The sequence below is a fragment of the Colius striatus genome, chromosome 1, assembly GCF_028858725.1.
Source record: "Colius striatus isolate bColStr4 chromosome 1, bColStr4.1.hap1, whole genome shotgun sequence".
NCBI classification, from domain to species: Eukaryota; Metazoa; Chordata; class Aves; order Coliiformes; family Coliidae; genus Colius; species Colius striatus.
Genome location: NC_084759.1, coordinates 28,727,086 through 28,748,495, shown reverse-complemented (window position 1 = coordinate 28,748,495; position 21,410 = coordinate 28,727,086). Strand labels below are relative to the sequence as shown.

General features: G+C 39.8%; 1 protein-coding gene across 4 annotated transcripts in view; it reads right to left on the bottom strand.

Annotated features, from left to right (window-relative positions):
* LOC104550607 (RCC1 and BTB domain-containing protein 2) overlaps positions 1-11,434 on the bottom strand; it is a 36,876-nt gene extending 25,442 nt beyond the window's left edge. For 2 of the 4 annotated variants that reach the window (XM_061994646.1, XM_061994671.1), the window contains exons 1-2: positions 11,360-11,434; positions 1,564-1,627 (exon numbers count right to left, since the gene is read on the bottom strand). In XM_061994646.1, the coding sequence (XP_061850630.1) occupies positions 1,564-1,605 (42 nt within the window). In that variant the 5' untranslated portion in view covers positions 1,606-1,627; positions 11,360-11,434. Of the gene's footprint in view, positions 1-1,563; positions 1,628-11,359 lie in introns of those variants that run through there. The other 2 variants (XM_061994655.1, XM_061994663.1) reach the window with 2 other exon arrangements.
* Between the last annotated feature and the right edge of the window lie 9,976 nt (positions 11,435-21,410).

Here is a 21,410-nt window from a genome sequence, read left to right as displayed (position 1 = left end):
CCTAGCAAATGCTGTCCTCTATGAGATATAGCAGGGTTTTAACAGACAAAGGACATGAATCTAAATGGAATCGGGCATCATCCATCTGCTGTTTGCAGAACAATCTGTTTCATGTCAAGAGACTAGCATTCATTCTAGGGAGGATTCTAGGCATTTTAAAATATGCTAATGAATACTGAAAGAATCACAGACTTCTCTTCCATTTGCATCAGGAAAACTGCATTCCACTTTTGTTCAAGACTCAACCTTGAAAAGGACAGTCTGGGTGTCCTTCAATTGTACAGATTCCCTTACTGGAATAACTTAGTACAGAATCACAGAATGGTAGGGGTTGGAAGGGACCTCTAGTCCATCTAGATCATCCAATCCAACCCCCCTGCTCAAGCAGGTTTGCCTAGATTAGGTCATTCAGGAACATATCCAGGCAGGTTTTGAAAACCTCCAGAGAAGGAAACTCCACAACCTCCCTGGGCAGCCTTTGCCAGGGCTCCATTAAAATGTGAGCTGTAAATTCCAAGTACACAGAGGATCAAAACTACATTAATCTTGAATCGAAAAGGTTTATTTCTGTAACCTCTTTCTAAAAAGCATTCATGTTCCACTCTCATAATTAACAAGTTAAACAAAACCCAAACTGTAGCAGTTCTTAATGCTAAAATAATACATCAAAGGAATAAACCAAAACTGCCATTGTAAAAAGCACCTGAGGATACAGTTAGGATACTGATTTTTTTTTAAATGAAAGAAATAACAGGAAATTTTATCAGAACAAAAATATTCACCATCTAAATGTTGTCTTGGGAATTCTTAGTAATATTCAACTCAGTAAGAGATATTCTTGCAACTTTCCATATTTTCTCCCCTTCAACTCTTTTACATTATATTTTGTCCACAAAATATGAAAAACAGATTTAACTATCAGCCTGCCAATATTAATGTCTCATATGTGATCAGTTCCCTCGTTATCTTGCACAAAGTAATAACAGACAGAATTAGACCAGCATTTGAGATTTCGTATGGTGCAGCTCCCTATCGTAAAGGTGTATCAATTATGTCTCAAGAATTCCTACAACATTTACATTTGACTTCAACAATCAATAGGAAAGATGGTTATCCAGTCATGTCATACAGATCACCTTAAAAGGCATCATCATTAATCTCAGACTCTGAATGATGTTTCATTAAGTTTTACATGCAGAAAGTTCAAAGAAAAGAGAAAAATGGGAGGAAGCTTTAGTCTCAAATTATGCTATATAAGTTAATTCTAGCATTTGTTTTGAAACATTAGGCTGGAACAATTAACTTTAGAACTTAATACCAAATAAAATGAGCCTTGTAAGCCAAAGGAACAATACAACCTAATTAAAATGAATCTATTGTTTGTCTAATATTTTGTGGATCACTAAACATTTCTTTTGCTAGTATGATTTTTATACCTATACCTCTGGTCTTCTGTTTATCTTGAAAGCTACCAACATGTCCTAAGCTACTGCTAAATGAGACTAAGCTTCATCCTTTTGAGTAGAGTAGTGTGCAATTCTCAATACAAATTCAGACTCTGACCTTGACACTGACTCCTTGAGATGGAGGAGATTCATCCTCCATATGGATTTGTGCTTGTGTCACCCTGCAAAGACAGAACTGTGGTTAAAATCACCATATCATATTGCTACAACAACATTTTACAGACCTAAACACACTTTATATGCATTAGTGGAGGTTCAGGCTGGATATGAGGAAGAATCTCTTTACTGACAGGGTTGTCAGGTATTGAAATGGGCTGCTCAGGGAGGTAGTGGAGTCACCATCCCTGGAGGTGTTCAAGAGACTGTTGGATGCTGCACTTAGGGAAACGGTCTAACAGTTGATAGGGCTGGGACAAAGGCTGGACTTGGTAATCTTAAAGGTCTCTTCCAGCTGAAATGATTCCATGATTCTATATTAAGTCAGAACTATTTGCTTGTGGGGTGAAAAAACAAGAAATACAAAGCTCAGACAATTTGAGGTTTATATTCAACTGTATAGTGACAAGTTAAGACAGACTCTGCTCCTCTTCTTTAGGTATTCTTAACTAAAATAATTCTTGGACAAAGTGTTTTTTAAAAAAATAAGTATTAAAATTAATCAGGCTGACTGCAAAGGGAGAAGCATTATCAAACACAAGACTTCAATGTCTTTTTATGTCAGTAACTATAAAAGTTGAATCTTGCTGACATAATTTTTCCAGACATTTCTTTCAGCAAAGAAAAAGTACACTCGTTAGAGCTTTCCATCTCTGGCTTAAGCCTTCAAATGCTCTTATTCCAGTTTCATTCTGAAAAACAATGTCAGAAAAACATTTGAGTCGTTTCAGGTTTACTGAGAATTGCTGAAATATTCACTCTGCTTCAGAAAATGTTGCAAACCTGGTAAGTTACTTGTATAATTTCTATGACATGCATTACCAATAGAAACAGATTTCACTTTGCACAACTCTACTATCCTTAAATTATTTCCTAAGACAAAGCCACGCAACTACATTTTCAGTAATACTATAAAAAGGAGTAAACAGTTGTGAAGCTGTGCAAGCTTCTTTCACTCAACAAGTGAGAAAGTTGTACACAGAATTGTTTTTGAGGTACATTAGTTCAGCCAATGCTAAAAATCTGTTTTCTCTTCAATCAAAATTAAATGTCTGTAAAATTCTGACTACAAGCAGAGTAACATCCAACAAACAAACCATATAATCACAGAATGACAGAATGGTAGGGGTTGGAAGGGACCTTTAGACATCATCTAGTCCAACCCCCCTGCAGAAGCAGGACAATCTAGATCAGGTCGCATAGGAACATGTCCAGGTGGGTCTTGAAGACCTCCAAGGAAGGAGACTCCACAACCCCTCTGGGCAGCCTGTGCCACTGCTCTGTCACTCTCACGGTGAAATAGTTTTTTCTTATATTTAAGTAGAACTTTTTGTGTTCCAGCTTCATCCCATTACCCCTTGTCCTGTTACTAGCTACTATAGGAAAAAGGGATGTCCCAACCTCCTGACACCCACCATTTAGGTATTTGTAAATGTTAATAAGATCTCCTCTCAGTCTCCTCTTCTCCAGACTGAACAGCCCCAGTTCCCACAGCCTCTCCTCACATGAAAGATGTTCCAGTCCCCTGATCATCTTGGTGGCCCTGCACTGGACTCTCTCCAGAAGTTCTCTGTCCCTCTTGAGCTGAGGAGCCCAGAACTGGACACAGGACTCCAGATGAGGCCTCATCAGGGCAGAGTAGAGGGGGAGAAGAACCTCCCTCAACCTGTTGGCCACACTCTTTTGATGCATCCCAGGATGCCACTGGCCTTCTTGGCCACAAGGGCACATTGCTGGTTCATATTTAGCTTATCAGTCAGGACTCCCAGGTCTCTCTCTGCAGAGCTGCTCTTCAGCAGTTCAATCCCCGGCCTGTACTGGTGCATGGGGTTGTTCCTTCCCAGATGCAGGACTCTGCACTTGTCCTTGTTGAATGTCACGAGGTTCCTCTTTGTCCAACTCTCAAGCCGATTGAGATCCCACTGAATGGCAGCACAGCCTTCTGGGGAATCAGCCAGTCCTCCCAGTTTGGTGTCATCAGCCAACTTGCTGAGGGTACACTCTATTCCCTCATCCAGGTTGTTGATGAAGATGTTGACCAAGACTGGCCCCAGAATTGATCCCTGTGGAACTCCACTGGCCACAGGCCTCCAACTCGATTCTGTGCCATTGATCACCACCCTCTGGGCTCTGTCAATCAGACAGCTCTCGATCCACCTCACTGTCCACTCATCCAATCCACACTGCTTGAGCCTTCTGATGAGGATACTATGGGAGACAGTGTCAAAAGCCTTGCGGAAGATGACATCCATTGCTCTCCCCTCATCTAGCCAGCCAGTTATGTCCTCGTAGAAGGCTATCAGGTTGGTCACACAGGATTTCCCCTTGGTGTAGCCATGTTGACTCCCCCTGATAACCATTTTATCCTTCCTATATTCAGTGATAACATTGAGGATGAGTTATTCCATCACCTTTCCAGGGATGGGGGTGAGGCTGACTGGCCTGTACTTTCCTGGGTCGTCCTTCCTGCCCTTTTTGAAGACTGACGTGACACTGGCCTTTCTCCAGCCCTCAGGCACCTTGTCTGTCATCCATGACTGTTCAAAAATGATAGAGAGAGGCTTAGCAATCACATCAGCCAGCTCCCTCAGCACTCTTGGATGCATCCCATCAGGACCCACTGACTTATGAGCCTTAAGCTTGGCCAACAAGTCTTTAACCTCTTCCTGTTCCACCCAGGTCAAGTCCTCTGCTGTCCTGGCCATCCTGTTATCCTTGCCAGTCTGGGCTTCCTGAGGGTCCGCCTTGGCCGTAAAGACTGAAGCAAAGAAGGCATTCAATACTTCGGCCTTCTCTGCATCCTTGGTCACAAGGGCACCCTCTGTGTTTAGCAGCAGGCCCACATTCCCCCTCGTCATCCTTCTGCTGCTGATGTACTTAAAAAATGCTTTATTACTGTCCTTAACCTCCCTGTCTAAATTTAATTCCAGAAGGGCTCTAGCCTTCAATTTTTCTCAGTTATTTTCAGAGGAATAGTACACTAAAAGAAGTATCAAATGTAGCTTTATACCACTACCTGACTCACTATTAGACATGCCTCTTATGTAAGACTTCATGCCATAAGACCTAGGCCAAGGATAAAGAATACATGAAATATAAATGTTAATGATTTAACACATATCATTTAATTTAATGAATATAATTGCATATAATTGCTAAGAAACCTTACTTTAAAAATAGCTAGCTGTTACATAAAACTCCGAATACATAGCAAGAAATATTTCTCCTGTATTAAAACTTAATATACATTTCCAAAAGCTCTGTTTCCAAAAAAAAATAATTCTAAAATGTAGATCTAAAGGAGAAAACTTTATTGTTGTAAATATTTCTTTCTTGAGGAAGTGCACAGCACTTTAATACAGAAATATTTATATTAAACACTCACAAATCTCTTATTTGGAATCCAAGTACAATTAAGAAACTGGACAGCATACAGTCTGAGTTTTGGCTTTGGAATTTGAAAGTTCCAACCCTCGTTACAGTCTGACCATGACAGATCTTTGGGTAAGGCACATAGACTTCTGCAGTACAGATAAGATTAAGGAACTTGAAGACTAGTTCTAACAGTCAAGTTCTCCTTAAAGGTCCAAGATCATTTAATCATAAATATTTAACAAGGTTCACTGATTCATGAAAATGTAAATATTATTGTAGAGTCTCTCTCTAGGAACTTGGCAAACAAACAAAAATTTTCAGAACTCCACTTACTATTTCCTCTCACTTAATTTGAGTGTGTATTAATCTCATCTGATGAAACAAAGGTCTGTCTGGAGCTTCTTCCCCAAGGACTCTAATCACAGTCTCAGGAAAAATTAGGAGGAAAAAGCCACAGAAAAAAGAGACTTGCCTAAACCTTTAGGAAAGGATCCTTACTGCTGAGATTCTTGACTTCTCAGCAGTCTTCCACTGCATAAGTCATGAAATGATGCTAAAGTATTCAAATGATCTTGCAGGAAAGGACAGACCAATAACATTGTCAACAGTTATTCCTACTGAACAAGTCACATTTCCCTTTCTAGGAAGGCTGTTTTAAAAATTATCTTCTTCCTGTACAGTGAAATGTTACTACTCCATCCAGTGCTGACAATAAATTGACAGAACTCGGCTTGTCATTCATTTTTCCATTGATGCAGCATTTTCCATTACCAAAATATTACAGGCCTTGAGAAACAGTAAGTAGTTGTTTGAAAAATTATTAATTCCAATGAAAGCATAGTTTTCTTCCCTTCCTGCTTCTTGACACCAGGCTGTGACTTCTTGGCTCCATCTGCAAGCTCCACTGGCTGCCTATTAATTGCAAGAGCAAATCTCCATGCAGTTAGAGGCTAGATTCAAGAAACTCTGAAAGACTGGAGTATTTACAGTCTGAAAGGCTGATATCCTTGACCTTGCAAGGTAGGTAACTGCTATATAAATTTCTAATTGATATTATAGAATCACAGAATGGTAGGGGTTGGAAGGGACCTTTAGAGATCATCTAGTCCAAACCACCGGCAGAAGCAGGTTCACCTAGATCAGGTTACATAGGAACATGTCCAGGCGGGTCTTGAAGACCTCCAAGGAAGGAGACTCCAAACCCCCCCTGGGCAGCCTGTGCCAGGGCTCCCTCACCCGCACCCTCACAGTGAAACAGTTTTTTCTTATATTATCTGAGCTAAGAGAGTTTTATTGTCTCAATCTCCAGACACAAAACTTTAACCAACATCTTGTCATACACCACCTCTCTTTTGGCATGACATCCAATTCCACCTGACTGCTCCAGGGATGGATCTCCAGCATGGCCCCACTGAAGTCTTCTATAAGCTGTAATGGAGCTAGATGCTTGAAATCTATTCACAAGGGCGTTTTTGTTTTGTTTTGTTTTTCTAGTAACATCATCACCCCCAAAAAGAAATCAGTGTCTAAAGACAAAAGCGAATCAGGATAAGATACAAAGATGACACAATAGAAAACACAAGCACAGAAAATACAAGGAAGACAGTGTGAATACTGTTCTGCTATTCATGCTTAGCGCTATTCTTCAATACAGTTTCAACTCCCCTGTGATAAAGAGAAAATACATTAGGGAAAAATGTTTTGACAGAAGTGAGAAGATGGGAAAGAAAACGGAGGGCACAACTTTTCAACTCTCCAATGGTTTCAAAATAAGCATTAGGGTCTGGTGTGAAACTTCTGTCCTGACAAAACTGCTTTAAAAAAATGTACTTAGACTCCTGGGACACCTTTCCCTCACCTCTAAAAAACAACTTGGGGTTTTGGGCTAGGAAGATCTTTTAACTAATTTAATTTTTATAAAATCATCACTGCTCGTATTAAGCTTCTTTGTTTCTCTGCAATTCCAATTACTTTTTTTCACCCTCAGAGCTGCTCTCTGTCATTGTCAGCGATGGAAAATGGTGTACTGTTTACCAACAAGGAACAAGAGTGAAAGTGACAGAAAAAAAAAGCATCATAGAATCATCAAATCATAGAATGGTAGGTAAGGGCTGGAAGAGACCTTTAGAGACCATCTAGTCCAACCCCCCTGCAGAAGCAGGGTCACCTAGATCAGGTCGCATAGGAACATGTCCAGGCAGGTCTTGAAGACCTCCAAGGAAGGAGACTCCACAACTCCCCTGGGCAGCCTGTTCCTCTGCTCCGTCACCCTCACGGTGAAATAGTTTTTTCTTTTCATCATTCACCAGAGGGAAAAGGTTTAAAGCAGAAGAAAATAAAAACAATCCCAAATTCTTTTCTCATTCTACGAACTCTACAGCCACTCTAAAAAAATAATTTTAAAGCTTCGACTATCCATCTACTTAACAAAAAAAATAAGGATTTCAATAAGACAACTACAACTGACAGGAAAGAGAAACTATGTAGCAAACTAATAAATACAGAAATAGGAAGATTAGGAAATGTTAGTGAAGTTTACAGTAAAATTATGCCTCTGATAGACTCACTGAAATGTCTAGGCCAGCAGCTAAAAAAACTGGTAAGAAGGTGTCAATCAAAATATATTTTCACTTTGTCCTAGAAGAACAAAAATTCCTTTTGAAGGTAATGGAGTGTTTCAGATAACGGAAACAATGCAAGAACTACATCCAGTCCTGAAAAGCATTATAGGAGAATGCTGGAGTCATTTTCACATAATTTGTGGTTTCCTTCTACAGTAATAAAAAGAAAATAAAATGAGCATTATCTCTAGATCCTGAAATGCATTTAAAATAATCAAACATTTTGCTAGACAGTCTCTTGGGAACAGGACGTCATTCCTGTATCTAAATTTAACCTAACATCATCTAATGTAACCTAAACCTAACCTGAGATGCTGAAGAAAAACATTTGTTTCTATTTTTTTAATGTGGCTGATATAAGATTTAAAAAAAGAAAAAAACCAAAAAACAGACTCGAAAAAAAAATCTTTCTCTTTGCTGAATTGTTAGTCAAACTCTAAAGATACTTCAGTTCCTGTAATCTGTACACACAAACATAATAAACTACAAGTGATGCAACTGTTAGCTCTTGTCTATTGCAAATGCTATGTAAAATCTAATTTATCATATAACTGATTTGGTAAAATTGAAGGTTGTTCTTCATTTTGACTTTCTGACGTGAGAGTTTGAGGAACCAGCTTTAGGAAAAAAAACTATTCAAAAAATTTGGTTTGAAAAGAATTTTATTAAAAATACTATGTAAGAGAACAAAATAATTCCAAATAATGCAAAAAATAAGTGAAAGAAATGGATATTGTATCTTTAGAAACTTAAAGAGTCTTAGTACAGAAATTATTAAAGCTCTTAAGAATTTAAGAAACTAACAGGTCATCAAGTTGTTCAGGACAAACCAACATGGAAGCTTCAGATGTTGGGTGGCATTGCTCCTGCAGGTGGGAGCCTGACTGGACATCAGTTCAATGCCACAGGAACAGCGTTGCCCGGTAAGAACCCCTTCTGTGATTGTGGAATCCTAAATACTACCCTGCGTTCACAGAAACACGGGTCACAAAGGCACACATGTTGTTATGCCTCCACTCAGTAGATCTGATATAGCCTAAAATGTCAGCAGTCTGTAGTTACCTGACCCTGCCAAACACCGAGCCTAGCTCAGGCCTAGCTATTGGATCTTTGACCTCACGGTCTGCTGTTAAAGAAGAAATACTCACAGTCTCTAAGTTCTAAGCTTTAACCACTTCTTTAGATGTTCAAGGAAGTTCATTCTAGCCTCAGCGAGACTAAAAGCTTTACCTTATAAAACGTATCTGCTAAAACATTCTAAGCCTTACCAAACCACATCTTCCTAGCACAGTTGTTCTGTGCATTGGAGCCTTGGTCTATGGATAAGGGCTCCTGCCTACAGTTAAGGAGGTTACATGTTGAGAGAAGTTTTATCAAGACGATGACCATCACGGCTCTAACATGAATCTCGCTGAAGCTACACTTCCCTGTAAGACTGGCCACTTGCTAGAGCACTTCCCATGAGCCCAGCACACAGTGCCTGGGTCTGGGGTGCAATCTCTCCCTGACACAAAGTCAGAACTTGCCTGGATACAATACATCAAATACAGACACATAAATGCATATCTAAAAATATATAAATATATGCATACACTCACACAACAGGTATTACATATCTGAAGCCGAGAATTCCAATTGCTTAAATTGTATAGTTATATCTATCTGCATAAGAAGGTATCATGTGTTATAGAAGAGATACAACATAAATATAACATACATACGGAAGAAAAGTCAGTCTGCTTCCTCTGACTGTGTAACCATCCATTTGGGTATTTTTTAACAGTCCTCTGATACCGGAACTGACTAACATTAAGTGACAAGTGCTTTGGATTAGACATAACACACAGAGGTTTCCCAACTCTTAAAAAACAAGAGGTAAAAGGTTATTCTTAGTAGTATCAGTTTAAGCATCTAAGAATAAACCTACCCACTGTAGTAGCTGCCTCCAAACTGCAACAGGTCGTATGCATCATGATGCCAAGGTTATTTTACCTCAACTTTATCACTCAGTGATCTTACTTCTGTTCCTGTTTTTACTTACCTGATTAAAGAAGCTTCAGCCTAAAATCAACTCAGAATTACTTTTGCAAATGCTCACTTTAGGATTCCATTTCATCCTTCATATTTTTCTTTGCTTATCCATCCATTTTTTAACATTTATTCCCAAAATCCTTTTTGAGACAAAGGTTCTTTTCAATAGACCTTTTATCATTTCTTGGACATAAATTCCAAACAGACTCTAACCTTGGCATAAAAGAGCTTCATACCTTCTTTGATTCCAAGGCCCATACGACTCTAATACACCTAACTTCTCCTGATTTTTCAGTCTGGCCTTCTAAAATTGAGAATTTCAAACCTGTCTCTGTTTAGCCCTCTATTTTATTTCTATTTATTTAATGTATTTCAAAATGTGATCCAAGATCACAATTTGATTAATAAACCACCACTTCTCAGAAATTCTCAGACTAGTTACTGAGAGTAAGCCTAAGGCAATTTAGTGCTTGTTTGGTAACCTTACACCAGCTGTATATAAGAACAACTGGACTGCTCTATGTCCTTTCCAAATGATGCTGTTTTTTCTACCTAAGAAAGAAATACAGCTGTGGCCTATTTCTGATAGCATCTCTCAGTAAGTGGTACCTTTATCAAAATCCAACTCCTCTGGTGTATGATGGACACCATTAAAAGGTCTTAGAATTCTCTTTTCTCAAAGCAACTGACACGCTTGACTCTCTTTTTATCCTCACAACCACTTCCTGTTACTTTACAGTCCATCACATTATTCATATCACACGTCATTCTGTCACATTTATTTCTTATACCTGGATAGGTTAAGCTCTCCTAGCCCACATTAGGCAGGATCATTATTTGCCCATGTTTTCCTTACCCCATGTCTGTTTTCACATCCTTCAACATTATTCCAGCCCAAATGCTTTCTGAGAGTGCACAAACACAACTGTCTACAGACCTTAATCAGTTCATAACTTGGCATGAAATCTCTTTGTTAGTTGTGCCCTCTTGTTTGATCCACCCATATAAGAAATTTCACCTCCACAAGGAAATATAACGCCATCCTCCCATGTCCCACATATTAACGTCTCCTAAACGCTCTTTCCCATCCTGAAAACTGTAACTATCCATCCAGACAGGCTCGCCTAGCACACTGTGAGCTTCACACCTCCTCACACACTTGCGGACAGAGCTCTCCAACGCCATGCAAATTTAACTCCTGACAAAACTTGCACACCCTGTGCTTTTATAGCCTTTTATAAACCGGGTGCCTGGGAAACGCAACCCGGGGGAACATGGCATCACACCGGAGCACAGAACACGGCACAGGCCTCAGCACCCCTCCTCACCCCTTACTCCCTCCCCACCTGTGGCCACGAGCGGGGTGGCTGGACGGTGGCACCGCGAAGCCCCCGTAGCCCCACACAGGCGGGCTTCGAGCCGAGGCTGCCGCAGGCCGCGGGCCCACCCCGCCGCACGGGCGCAGCCAACGGCGCCAGACACAGGCGATAAGCACCCGCCCGCTACCCCCGCCGCCCCCGCCGGTGGTCAGGCTGCCGGGGCGGGGCGGGGCGGGGCGGGGCGATCGGCCGGAGCCCCGCGGGACGAGCTCGGCCGCCGCGCCTCTCTCCGCTCCCCTCAGCCAGGCGGCGCGTAGGGCGCTGCCGCGGGAAGGCGGGAGGGGCGGGGTGGGGGCGCAGGCGGCGACGATCCCCTTCCCTCGCAGCTTACCTTCCGCGCAGGCGGCGGCGGCTCCTCCTCCTGCCGATGAGACGCGGGAAGATGCCGCCGCGCTCAGGCGCCTCCTCAGCCGCGAAGGGCGGGAGCGGGGAGGAGGGAAGGGGGTGAGCGGGTCAGCGCCTCCCAGGGATCCACCTCCTGCCGCAGCAGCCGCGGCTGCGGCGCCCGGCCGCAGAGCACAGCGCAGGGAGGGCAGCTGGCTCTGGGCGCATGCTGTCTGGCTTTGTACCAGAGAGAGCTGCACCCTGAGCTGAAGCGAAGAGAGGCCGAGAGCGCCTCGTCTGTATCTTCTCTGCCAAGGACTGTGTCTTTTGGTGGTACTTTTCTGGGAACACTTCGATGCTCAGAGCGAGCACGACATCGAGGGAGATGACACTGATTTCCACTAAGCCTAAAGCGGTGGCCTGGGCAGTGGTCAAAGACTGTTTCTGCTGCTAAGGGAACGTCAGATATTGCTACACTGTTCCAACATGCTAGAATAAATATTTTTCCCCGGGCAAGTGAAAGGACGTAGGGATTTTTCTATTTCTGTTAAGAGTTATGTTTAAGCTCTCCTAAAGAGGATAGATCTGAAAAGTTTTCCTAAAGTTTTCTCTTTATCCAGAGTCAAATAATCACTTCATAACAGAAAGCAACTTATTGTCTGTTGCCATGTTCCTTTCACGGTTTCCTGTTTTCTTGAACAAGATCCGTGTGGAAATATAATAACATACCAGATAGCTTAATTGAAGCTGACAGTGGTAACAAAACCCAGTGGAAGTTGAAGCTATTCATTTTCAGACTGGCAGTAATGCAAAGAGTAATTGTCCCCTAAAACAAGTTTAATCTTTGGCTACGAGCTGTTCATTAATTCTTAAGTGAACATTTGAAAAGGGTATTGGATATTTTTCTAGAAGCTATGCCCTGTAGCTCAGCTCTAACACTGTGCACTGTGTTAGGCTGAAGGTCACACTTAGAATCAGTGGAACACATGGTGTCTTTGACCGACTGAAACAAAACAGTTTTTAATATAGTGACCTTCTTGAATCTAGATGCAGTGGATGTAAGTCTATAAGCAGAGAAATTGTGTTCTGGAACATTTAGCTAAAGAGTTGAGGTCAGTGAACAACTGCAGGTGTAATGCCAGAGGATGTAGAAGTGAAAAAAGCTAATCTCATTCATGAATGTATAAAAAGAGGAATCAAGAGTAGTTAAAAGGTAGTTTTCTCCCAGTAATTAGTATTTTAAGCCAGCTAGTGGAACACTGCATATAATGCAGCTATACATTTTGACAGAGACGTTGAAAATGGGGTAGACTACATGAAGATGATAAATGATTTGAAACTAAGAGTTAACACAAGGATTATTTAGTTTATTAAAAACAGTGTAAAGGTGATTACACTTTATAGGTCCCTTACAATGAAAAACCACTGGGTACTGAGTGGCATTTTAATTTAATGGAAAAAAACTATAAGAAACAGCACTGGAGAGAAACTGAAGGCACAGGAATTTAAATCAGAAATGGAGCACAAATTTCTGACAGTGAAAGTGGAAAGTGTTTTCCATTTTTTGTGTCTTCAAGTGAAAACCTCATCCAATTATTTCTGCCTTTCCTTACATGCTGCTTATTCTGGACCTTTCTCATTTTTTTTTCCATTTCATTTTAGTTGCTTCCAGTTTGTTTTTCTTCTTTTCTAGATGTAACGCCATATTTAGAACACAACAACACTGAATGGAAGGGAATCTGTGCCTCTCCTATCTTGCTGGCATTCTTGTGGGCAGGTACCAGGACTGCATCTTCCCATTGACAATGTATTGTTGGCATCAGGAGTTGGAGCTTTGTTATCTCTTTCTTAATTTTTGAATTTTTGTGTTTCCCCATGCTCTTCAGAATAACTTGATTGAAGTTGACCTGGTTGTCCCTTCTGATCAACTGATATTTATTTTACTTTAATTCATCAGGTTATTTTGTACACTGTAAAAATAGAATTAGACATTAAATGAGAATGTAGCAGGAATCATAAACAATTGTAAATCAGTGAACTGACTTATCTTTGAAGCGCCAAAGTACTCCGCACAGGAGGGCAACACTTTTTTCTGTAGCGTCCAGTGATAGGACTAGGAGTAATGGACAAAAGCTGGAACATAAACAGTTCCACTAAAACTTAAGGAAAAACTTCTTTGCTGTAAGGGTGACAGAACTCTGGAACAGGCTGCCCAGGGAGGGTGCACAGTCTCCTTCTCTGGAGGTTTTCAAAGCCTACCTGGATGGCATTCCTGTGCGACTTCATCTAGGTGGACCTGCTTTAGCAGGTTGTTGGACTGTATGGTCTCTAGAGGTCCCTTCCAATCCCTACCATTCTGTGATTCTGTGATTTCAGTTGCTTCTCTTCAGTACCATGTCTTTAGTAGGAAGTTGTTTATATTTTCAGTGTCTAAGCACCAGTTCAGCACAGCAGCAATGTTTCAGGAGGCAAATTCTCTAAGCAGGGACTGCTTGCCTTCACAGAACATGCATTTTGCAGGTCCCCCAGCAGTCATTGGGCAGATATTCTGGCCGGCTTGAGCTGTAGTACAAGTGCTGCAGCCTCCCATGTAGGAGGCTACAGATACATGCCAGGTGTTTTTGAAGATCATGCTTTTCTGTGACTACAAAAGCAGATGCAGCGTAGAGCATAGCCATGTGTTTCTCTAGGAATAAAAGGAAGGGCTTAGCCCATGTAGTTCAGGGCAGGAGAAATATTGCATCCAAACACTTGGCTTACAGTAGTCAATCTGCTACACCTTGTAATCATAACACAAGTATGGAGTGATTACTACTAAGGATCAGAGGAAGCCAAAGAGGGGAAACAGAGAGCAGAGAAGGTGTTTTTAGAGACCCAGTTGGTTAAACTGAAAATATTTGAAGGAAGTAACGTTTGTTGGGGTTTTTTTCAAAAACATTTAATAAAATTATCTGCAGCATCTGAATGGTAACATAAGCTCTTCTAACATGCAAACTGTCCCCCCACAGTAGCATCCAGAGTCATCACCTTCTCCTATCATCTTGTACTCATAGTAATCTGATGCTCCAAATTGGCAATAGAATTCAGGCTGGAGCACATCAAAAATATTATTGTGAATGTTGTCTCTGTCATCCATCCAGCTCTGTCAAATGTGGTTACAAACAGACTTAACTGACATCCATTAACCGATCTCCCTGAAGCTTTGGGAAGGGTTTCTGTATCTCCTAGATGACAAAGCTTTGGACTGATACATCATTTTGGAGCTTGCTACAAACACATAGTTCTTATTCAATAGTTACAATTCTGTACTTGAGCCCAACTACTGCACTACTGGGCAGAGGTGGCAGAAGTACAGACTTTGTTAAATTTGTTTGCAAAATAAAGGTGCTGAGTAAACCTTTTGTTATGTTATTAGACAGTTCTCTGTCAGGAGATAGGTAGGAGTCCTTTTAGGTCCAAATAAAATCAGCTTCTGAACTCAGTAGCAGCATCCCCATTATCTGTGTTGTGGGTTTTGGGAGTGACATTCAGTTATGAACATCAAGGGAAACTGCTGCTGACTGCAGAGTTATTAGATAGCACAAGAGGCCCATTTTAACCTTTGTGGAAGCAAAATGATGTAAATGGAAGGCAACTGTAGGCTGTTAATTTCTGTCAACTGATGCAAGATGAGAGGAAGTTTGAGAGATTTAGAACTGTGTTTATATAAAGTTCTTAGAACTGAAGCAGACAAAGCAAGTTAAAGAACGGGGAAGTTGCCAAGAAGCAGATACTTAGCAAGAGTTGTCTTCATCTGTAGCACGAAGATCCAAAAAAGCAATGAAACATTTGAATGTGCTTTGGGATTGGTTCCATTCCTGACAGCAAAAAGCGTCATAGCAGATAAAGGCTAAGAAGCCTCAGTTATGCTGGTGGGTCCACTTCAAAATCATGAAGTCTGGTTTTCTGTCCTGACCACATTCCTGCTTCTCTTCAAGGAAATATCTGAGCATGAAGTACCTTATCGTTGCTATGGATCAATACATCATGTACTCTTGCTGTAACAAAATGCCTTACTGTGGTTAAGTAGCTGACTGTTTTGCCTTTTAGTATTTTTTTTCTTCTCAACTTGACCAAGATCCAAGCAACCCTTAAAATTCTAATTACATTATCTGAGTGCTACCCTGCTTTGTTCCTTGCTGCTTGCCTTGTTAATCGATGCCTTGTTAATAGCTCACTGCCATAAACTAAACCAAAAGTAGCAAAGATAATAGTATGTAAAATTAGCAGTGCTAGCCTTTCTTCAATTTTTTTTGCTTCTAACCTGCTAACTGACTTATGATCTCTAAAGGTCCCTTCCAACCCTACCATTCTATGATTCTATAATTTGACAGCTACACCAGTGAAATATAGAGGAGAGGGGATATTTCACAGAAATTCCATAGCTTCTGATAATATGTAGGACATTTCACATCAGAATATCTTTCATTATAGATGCTCATAGCTCTGGATCTTACTCAACTAATAGGAGGAGAAAATTCATTGCCATATGTGGCAACAACGTTGGTCATGGAAGTTGGCAGCGTTTCTCTATCCAAATGAATGTATTTAATTGTGTCCAGTTGTTTCCAGTATTTTCATTAATGACCTGGATGATACTCATTACGTTTTTTGTTGATTTGAAGCTCGGTCAGTGTACTGGAAGGCAGTCTGATTTTAGGTAGTACAGTAGCATCATGTCATTACAAAACGGGTAAACATCATACTAGGATATTTAAAAATAGTATCTTAAGATAGAAAAGAAGCATTGCCCTTTTCTGGGTTCAGAGAAAATGTCACAGGAATGTTACTCCTGGTTATGGGAGGTCCAGAAAGTTATGGAACAGTTGTGGAAAGTTGTATTTCGAGAAATTTATAAGGGAACTAAAAGTTCAAGGTAAGTTAAACTGAATAAATGCTTAAAACAGATGGGGAAGGATTGAAGAAATAGGGCTTCTGAAGAAGAAAGAACTGAGGGAAAAGAACATTTTGAAGATTCTAAAATTCTGTCACAAAGAGGAATGGGATTTTTTTTCCCTGTGTGATCAAGAGAAAAATTGAAGTAAAGGAGATTCAGCTTTGGCAATGTGGAAAACTGCTCTCACAGTAACAATAATGAAGCTAGAAATAGATTACCGAGTGAGGTTGTAGTTTCCATCATTTGAGATTGTATATCAGAAATAAAGTAACTTTTGTTGATCTGAATTCAAGTCATGGAAGTCAATCAGATGACCTGTTGAGGCCCTTTCCACTTTTAGGATTATATCATTGCTTCCATTTACTGTACAGGAAATTACAAAACATTTGCAATAAAAGTGATACAACCTGTAGTTAAAATAGGAACAACTGGCAATTTTTAGTGAAAACAAAATGTCCTTCATGTGAATGTTGATTAGCAAAATGATTGCTTCACAGTAAACTAATCATTCAAAATGCTAAAACAGTTTTAGTGGCTGTATTCTCTTTAAAAATACATTAAATTCCACTATTCTCTTTTTTTGGGGGATGGATTGTTTTAAAAATGAAACAGACTACAATTTACACACAACTGATAGAGCAACAAGTCTGGAAGGAATCATATCCTTTTCTTCCATGTTGAATGATGTCTTATTGGTTGATCCTGGTAAATCTTTGCTTATATGAAAATGTCAGATTTGTTCCAATTTTGTGATACTGCCCATTATAGTTACAACAAATCAGGTTTTTCCTAGCTTTGAAAAGTCAAGTTATGGAAATACAGTTCTTAGTGATTTTTGTTTTGTGGTCTGTAGATAGTCTCTGACTCCTCTCCTCCTTGAGTGTAGCTCTTTTGACGTCTTTGATAGTAGTGTTTTTCAGTCAAGTTAGTCCTCTTTTGATCTTTTCAAGTTATACTGAGAGAAATCATGTTTCACTATCAGTCTGAAGAAGAGAAGGAGCAGAGCTTCCCTACCTGCATGACTACCCTGTGTAGATACCACATACGAAAAATTTGCTTTGAATTATTTTTAACAAATGTTTGAAGTTCAAACTTTAATGAATGCCCTTGTAACTTGTGAAAGCAGATTTGTTTTTTAGGTTGCTTCATACTACATACAAAGAAGAAAACAGGATAGAAACTGGAACTGTGACTATTACCATTTTCTTTAAGTTCTGTTATTTAATTCCTTGACAAGATGCTATTTCTAGCACCACAGACATTCTTTTTCTCACCAAAAAAAAAAGGTTACAGACAGGAAATGTTTTGGATAGCTTCACAACCTTTTCTGATAAACATTTTATCACAGCTTTATAACCATTTCCTGTTGGTAGGATTTGTTTTAACTATTGTAATTTTGTTGTGTTTTGTGCTAAAATTAATACACATATGTGATCAGGCTAAGTGTGCTCATCCTGTTAAACAAAGGTTTCAGCAAGTCAGACATTTAGTTCTAATGTGATGCGGGATTTTATATTGTCTATTTCCCTTCCTTTAAACTTTGTCTGGAGCAATAAATGAAATAGCAATACATGTGCAGCATTCTGGGAACTGGGAATTCCCAGAAGGGTGGAAGTTTCTCGGTATTTCAGCTACAGCATTGTCTGCTGAGGTCTCAATGATTTCATTAAGCTTCTAAAATAATAGAATCATAAAATGGTAGGGGTTGGAAGGAACCTTTAGAGATCATCTAGTCCAACCCGTCTGGAGAAGCAGGTTCACTTAGATCAGGTCACATAGGAACATGTCCAGGTGGGTCTTGAAGACCTCCAAGGAAGGAGACACCACAACCCCTCTGAGCAACCTGTGCCACTGCTCTGTCATCCTCATAGCTTCAGATGAGAAGTTATGACTTCATGTAGGATCTAATTGTTCAATGTAAACTTGGACTTCAATTGTCCTGGAAGGGTGTTAGAAGAAATTTGGGATTTCCTTTAAAGCATTTTCCTTGCAAACTAATATTAAAATGAGACTGTGTTCAATAATTTTATCAAAATGTTGTGTTTACAGCCAACAGAACTGCTTTTGCCATTTTTGGAGTTATCTGCTTATTCAGTAAGAAGAGACAGGCATTATCACTTATGAACAGCTGATTGTGGTTCTCATTCACACAAAGATTGGAGGCATATTTGACTATGCCTCTACTAATAATAGATAGCCAGGATGCAGCCTCTGTCCCTGAAATATAGAGGCACAGCCTAGCTCATGTTCATATTATTTAGGGCTATATTTCCCTTAAGATTGGACTGGCCAATTGACACTACATAGCTCTTGTCCCTGAAGCCTCTTTGTGCTGTTTGACATCCTGTAGCCTTCAGACACAATGCTTATTTATGTCTGTGGGGTTTTTGTTCAGTTCATTGTGTTTGAAAGTGACTGCTTATTACCTTTTGTTTCAAAGTTTTAACTCCACAGTTTTCTTCCCCACAGTTTTTCAAGAAAAGTAAAATTCAGGCATGTTACAGAAAGCATTTGGTATTTGAGATTGCAAAGCCTGCTGAGACAGCATTGAGAGAGCTTGTAAACTTGGAGCAGTGTTGTCCCTTGAGCCCACTGGAAATGGTGCTTCAGTGCACTGTCCCTGAACTATGCTATTTGGCACAGGCCAAGTCTGCCTGGAAGTCAACTTACAAGCGGTCTGGATGTTCAGAGGTCAAACGTTCAGGCTGTGTGTTCAGGTATAATGAGTTTATGGAGACTAATTAAGGCTTTGACTTCGGTTTTATTTCTATTGGAAAAGCTTCAGGAAAGAGGAATCTGGAGGTCAAGGCTTTAGGCAAAGGCCTACATGCATAGGGCTGAATTTTTAATAAATATGATTATTAGTGTGGTGTGGGTAGGTATATTTTGTGTGCATATCCTGAAAGTATCCTCAGAAAAATATCCAAGGAGGCAGAACCTAAAATGGAGTGAAAGGTTTTTGTTGTTTGTTTTGATTAGACTGGAAGAGAGTGAATAAAGCATTCCTGTAAGGAGTTGATCCAAGTCATACAGCCCAGTAGTGACTGCACTATTTCAGGCATCTGAAAGGTGACATTGATGTAATCATCTGTGTCACACACTGAGGACGTGTGTAGAGATTTGAAAATGAACACACATCCTTCATTTATAATTCCAAAACAAACCAAAATTGGTTACACCAAATCCAGTAATAGCCAAGATAAGGTAGATTGATTTTCCATTATTGGACTTTAGCAATAAATAGTAAGTAAGGCAGTGTAAAAGCTATCTATAGATAGCGTGTCATATCCATTATCATCATCCACTTTCTATAAAGCAGACATCTTGGACACATTTCCTTTGACCTTAAGGTTTTAAGGTTTTCTACTAAAAATGTAAAGATTATGGAAACGTATGTGAAGTGCCTTTAGTTTAGTGTAACCATGTTATTAAAAGACAAGTGCTGATTTTAACCAAATGCTTTAGCATTGGTCTTAGCTTTCTGGCGAGGAATATATACAGTAACCTTAGATAATGACATTGATATCTCTAGTTTCATGGACTTTATATCACTTGACACAAATGTCTTAGAAACAATATACTTTAAAATTTTTTTCTGGCAGTAATGTTCAAGTCAATCTATGGGCAGTTGAACAGCTAAATAAAATCGATCAATTGCTGTTTCAACATGTGTTGTAAAGAACAATACAGACGACAGAAGCACCCTATTTTATGAGAAGCCAAGAGCACTGTAATATTATTTATAGTTGCTATCAAAATGTGAACTTGCAAAACTATTTGTCAAAATAGAAAACTTTTTTATAAATTCACAACATTAGTCCTAAGAGTTAAATCAAAAAGAGATTTTTCCTGTTGCAATTCAACCCGTAGAACTTGGTACAAGATTCTGCAAGTGCTAGAAGCTTGTATGAGCAAGTCAAGGGAAAGCAATCAGCTGAGATTGCTCAACAGAGTCTCCAGCTGAGGAAGTCTCCGAGCTATGAATGTTTGAAGGCTAGGATAATAGTTAAAGGAATTGCCATATTTACCTATCCCATTTTTCCCTAATGCTCTCTTCCAGGGAACAGATTTTGCTAGTACTGAGGAGAAAGCACTTGTCCTGGTAAAACTTTGGCCTGACCCCTTGTGGCCCTTTTTCTTTTCTGTGTCCTCATGTAGAGGATGTTTAATTATGTGTCTAGCTTTTGAGATAACACTGATATGCACTTTTTACTTCCTGTGAGGAAATGTTCAATGCTTTCTGGGATTCGGGGTTTTTGTGTGGTTTGTTTTTAACGGAAGCATTGTTGCTGTTTGTTGATGTGGGGACTGTTCTCTATTAAGGTCAGAGGGACTGGACTAGTCTAGGAATTGTGATGTAAGACTAGCTGGGCAGCTGTGCATGCCCAAACTCACTCTGAATCCAACATTGAATGTGGTTTATATATACGAAAACATACAGAAGTGAATAGCTTTAAAAAAGCATCTAATATGAAGGGTCTAGAGCACAACTCTTATGAGGAGTGGCTGAGGCAATTGGGATTGTTTAGCCTGGAGAAAAGGAGGCTGAGGGAAGTTCTTATTGCTCTCTACATACACCTAAAAGGAGGTTGTAGGAAAGTAAGTGTTGGTCTCATCTCCAAAGTAACAAATGATTAGACAACAGGAAAAGGCCTCAAGTTGTGCCAAGGAGGTTTAGATTGGCTATGAGGAAAGATTTCTTCACTGAAGGGATTGTCAAGGATTTTTAACAGCCTGTCCGTGGAAGTGATGGAGTCACGATCCACAGGGGTATTGAAAGACTTGTAGATGTGATGCTTGGGAACACTGTTTAGTGGTGGATTTGGCAGTGCTATGGTAATGGGTGGACTTGACTATCTTAAAGGTCTTTTCCTACCTAAATATTTCTATGATTATATTCTGCAATTCTAGGTGTAAATTACTATGTTGCCATTTGAATGTTGTAGTATTATACTATATATATATTATAGATGCATGCTGTATACCATATGCACCTTATATAGTTGTTGATACATACAAAATGCTGCACTAATCTGTGATATATTAGTTCTAAAAATTACTTACAAAGTACCATACATGAGAGAAACAGATTATAAGATGTCTCTATATAGTATTTATCACT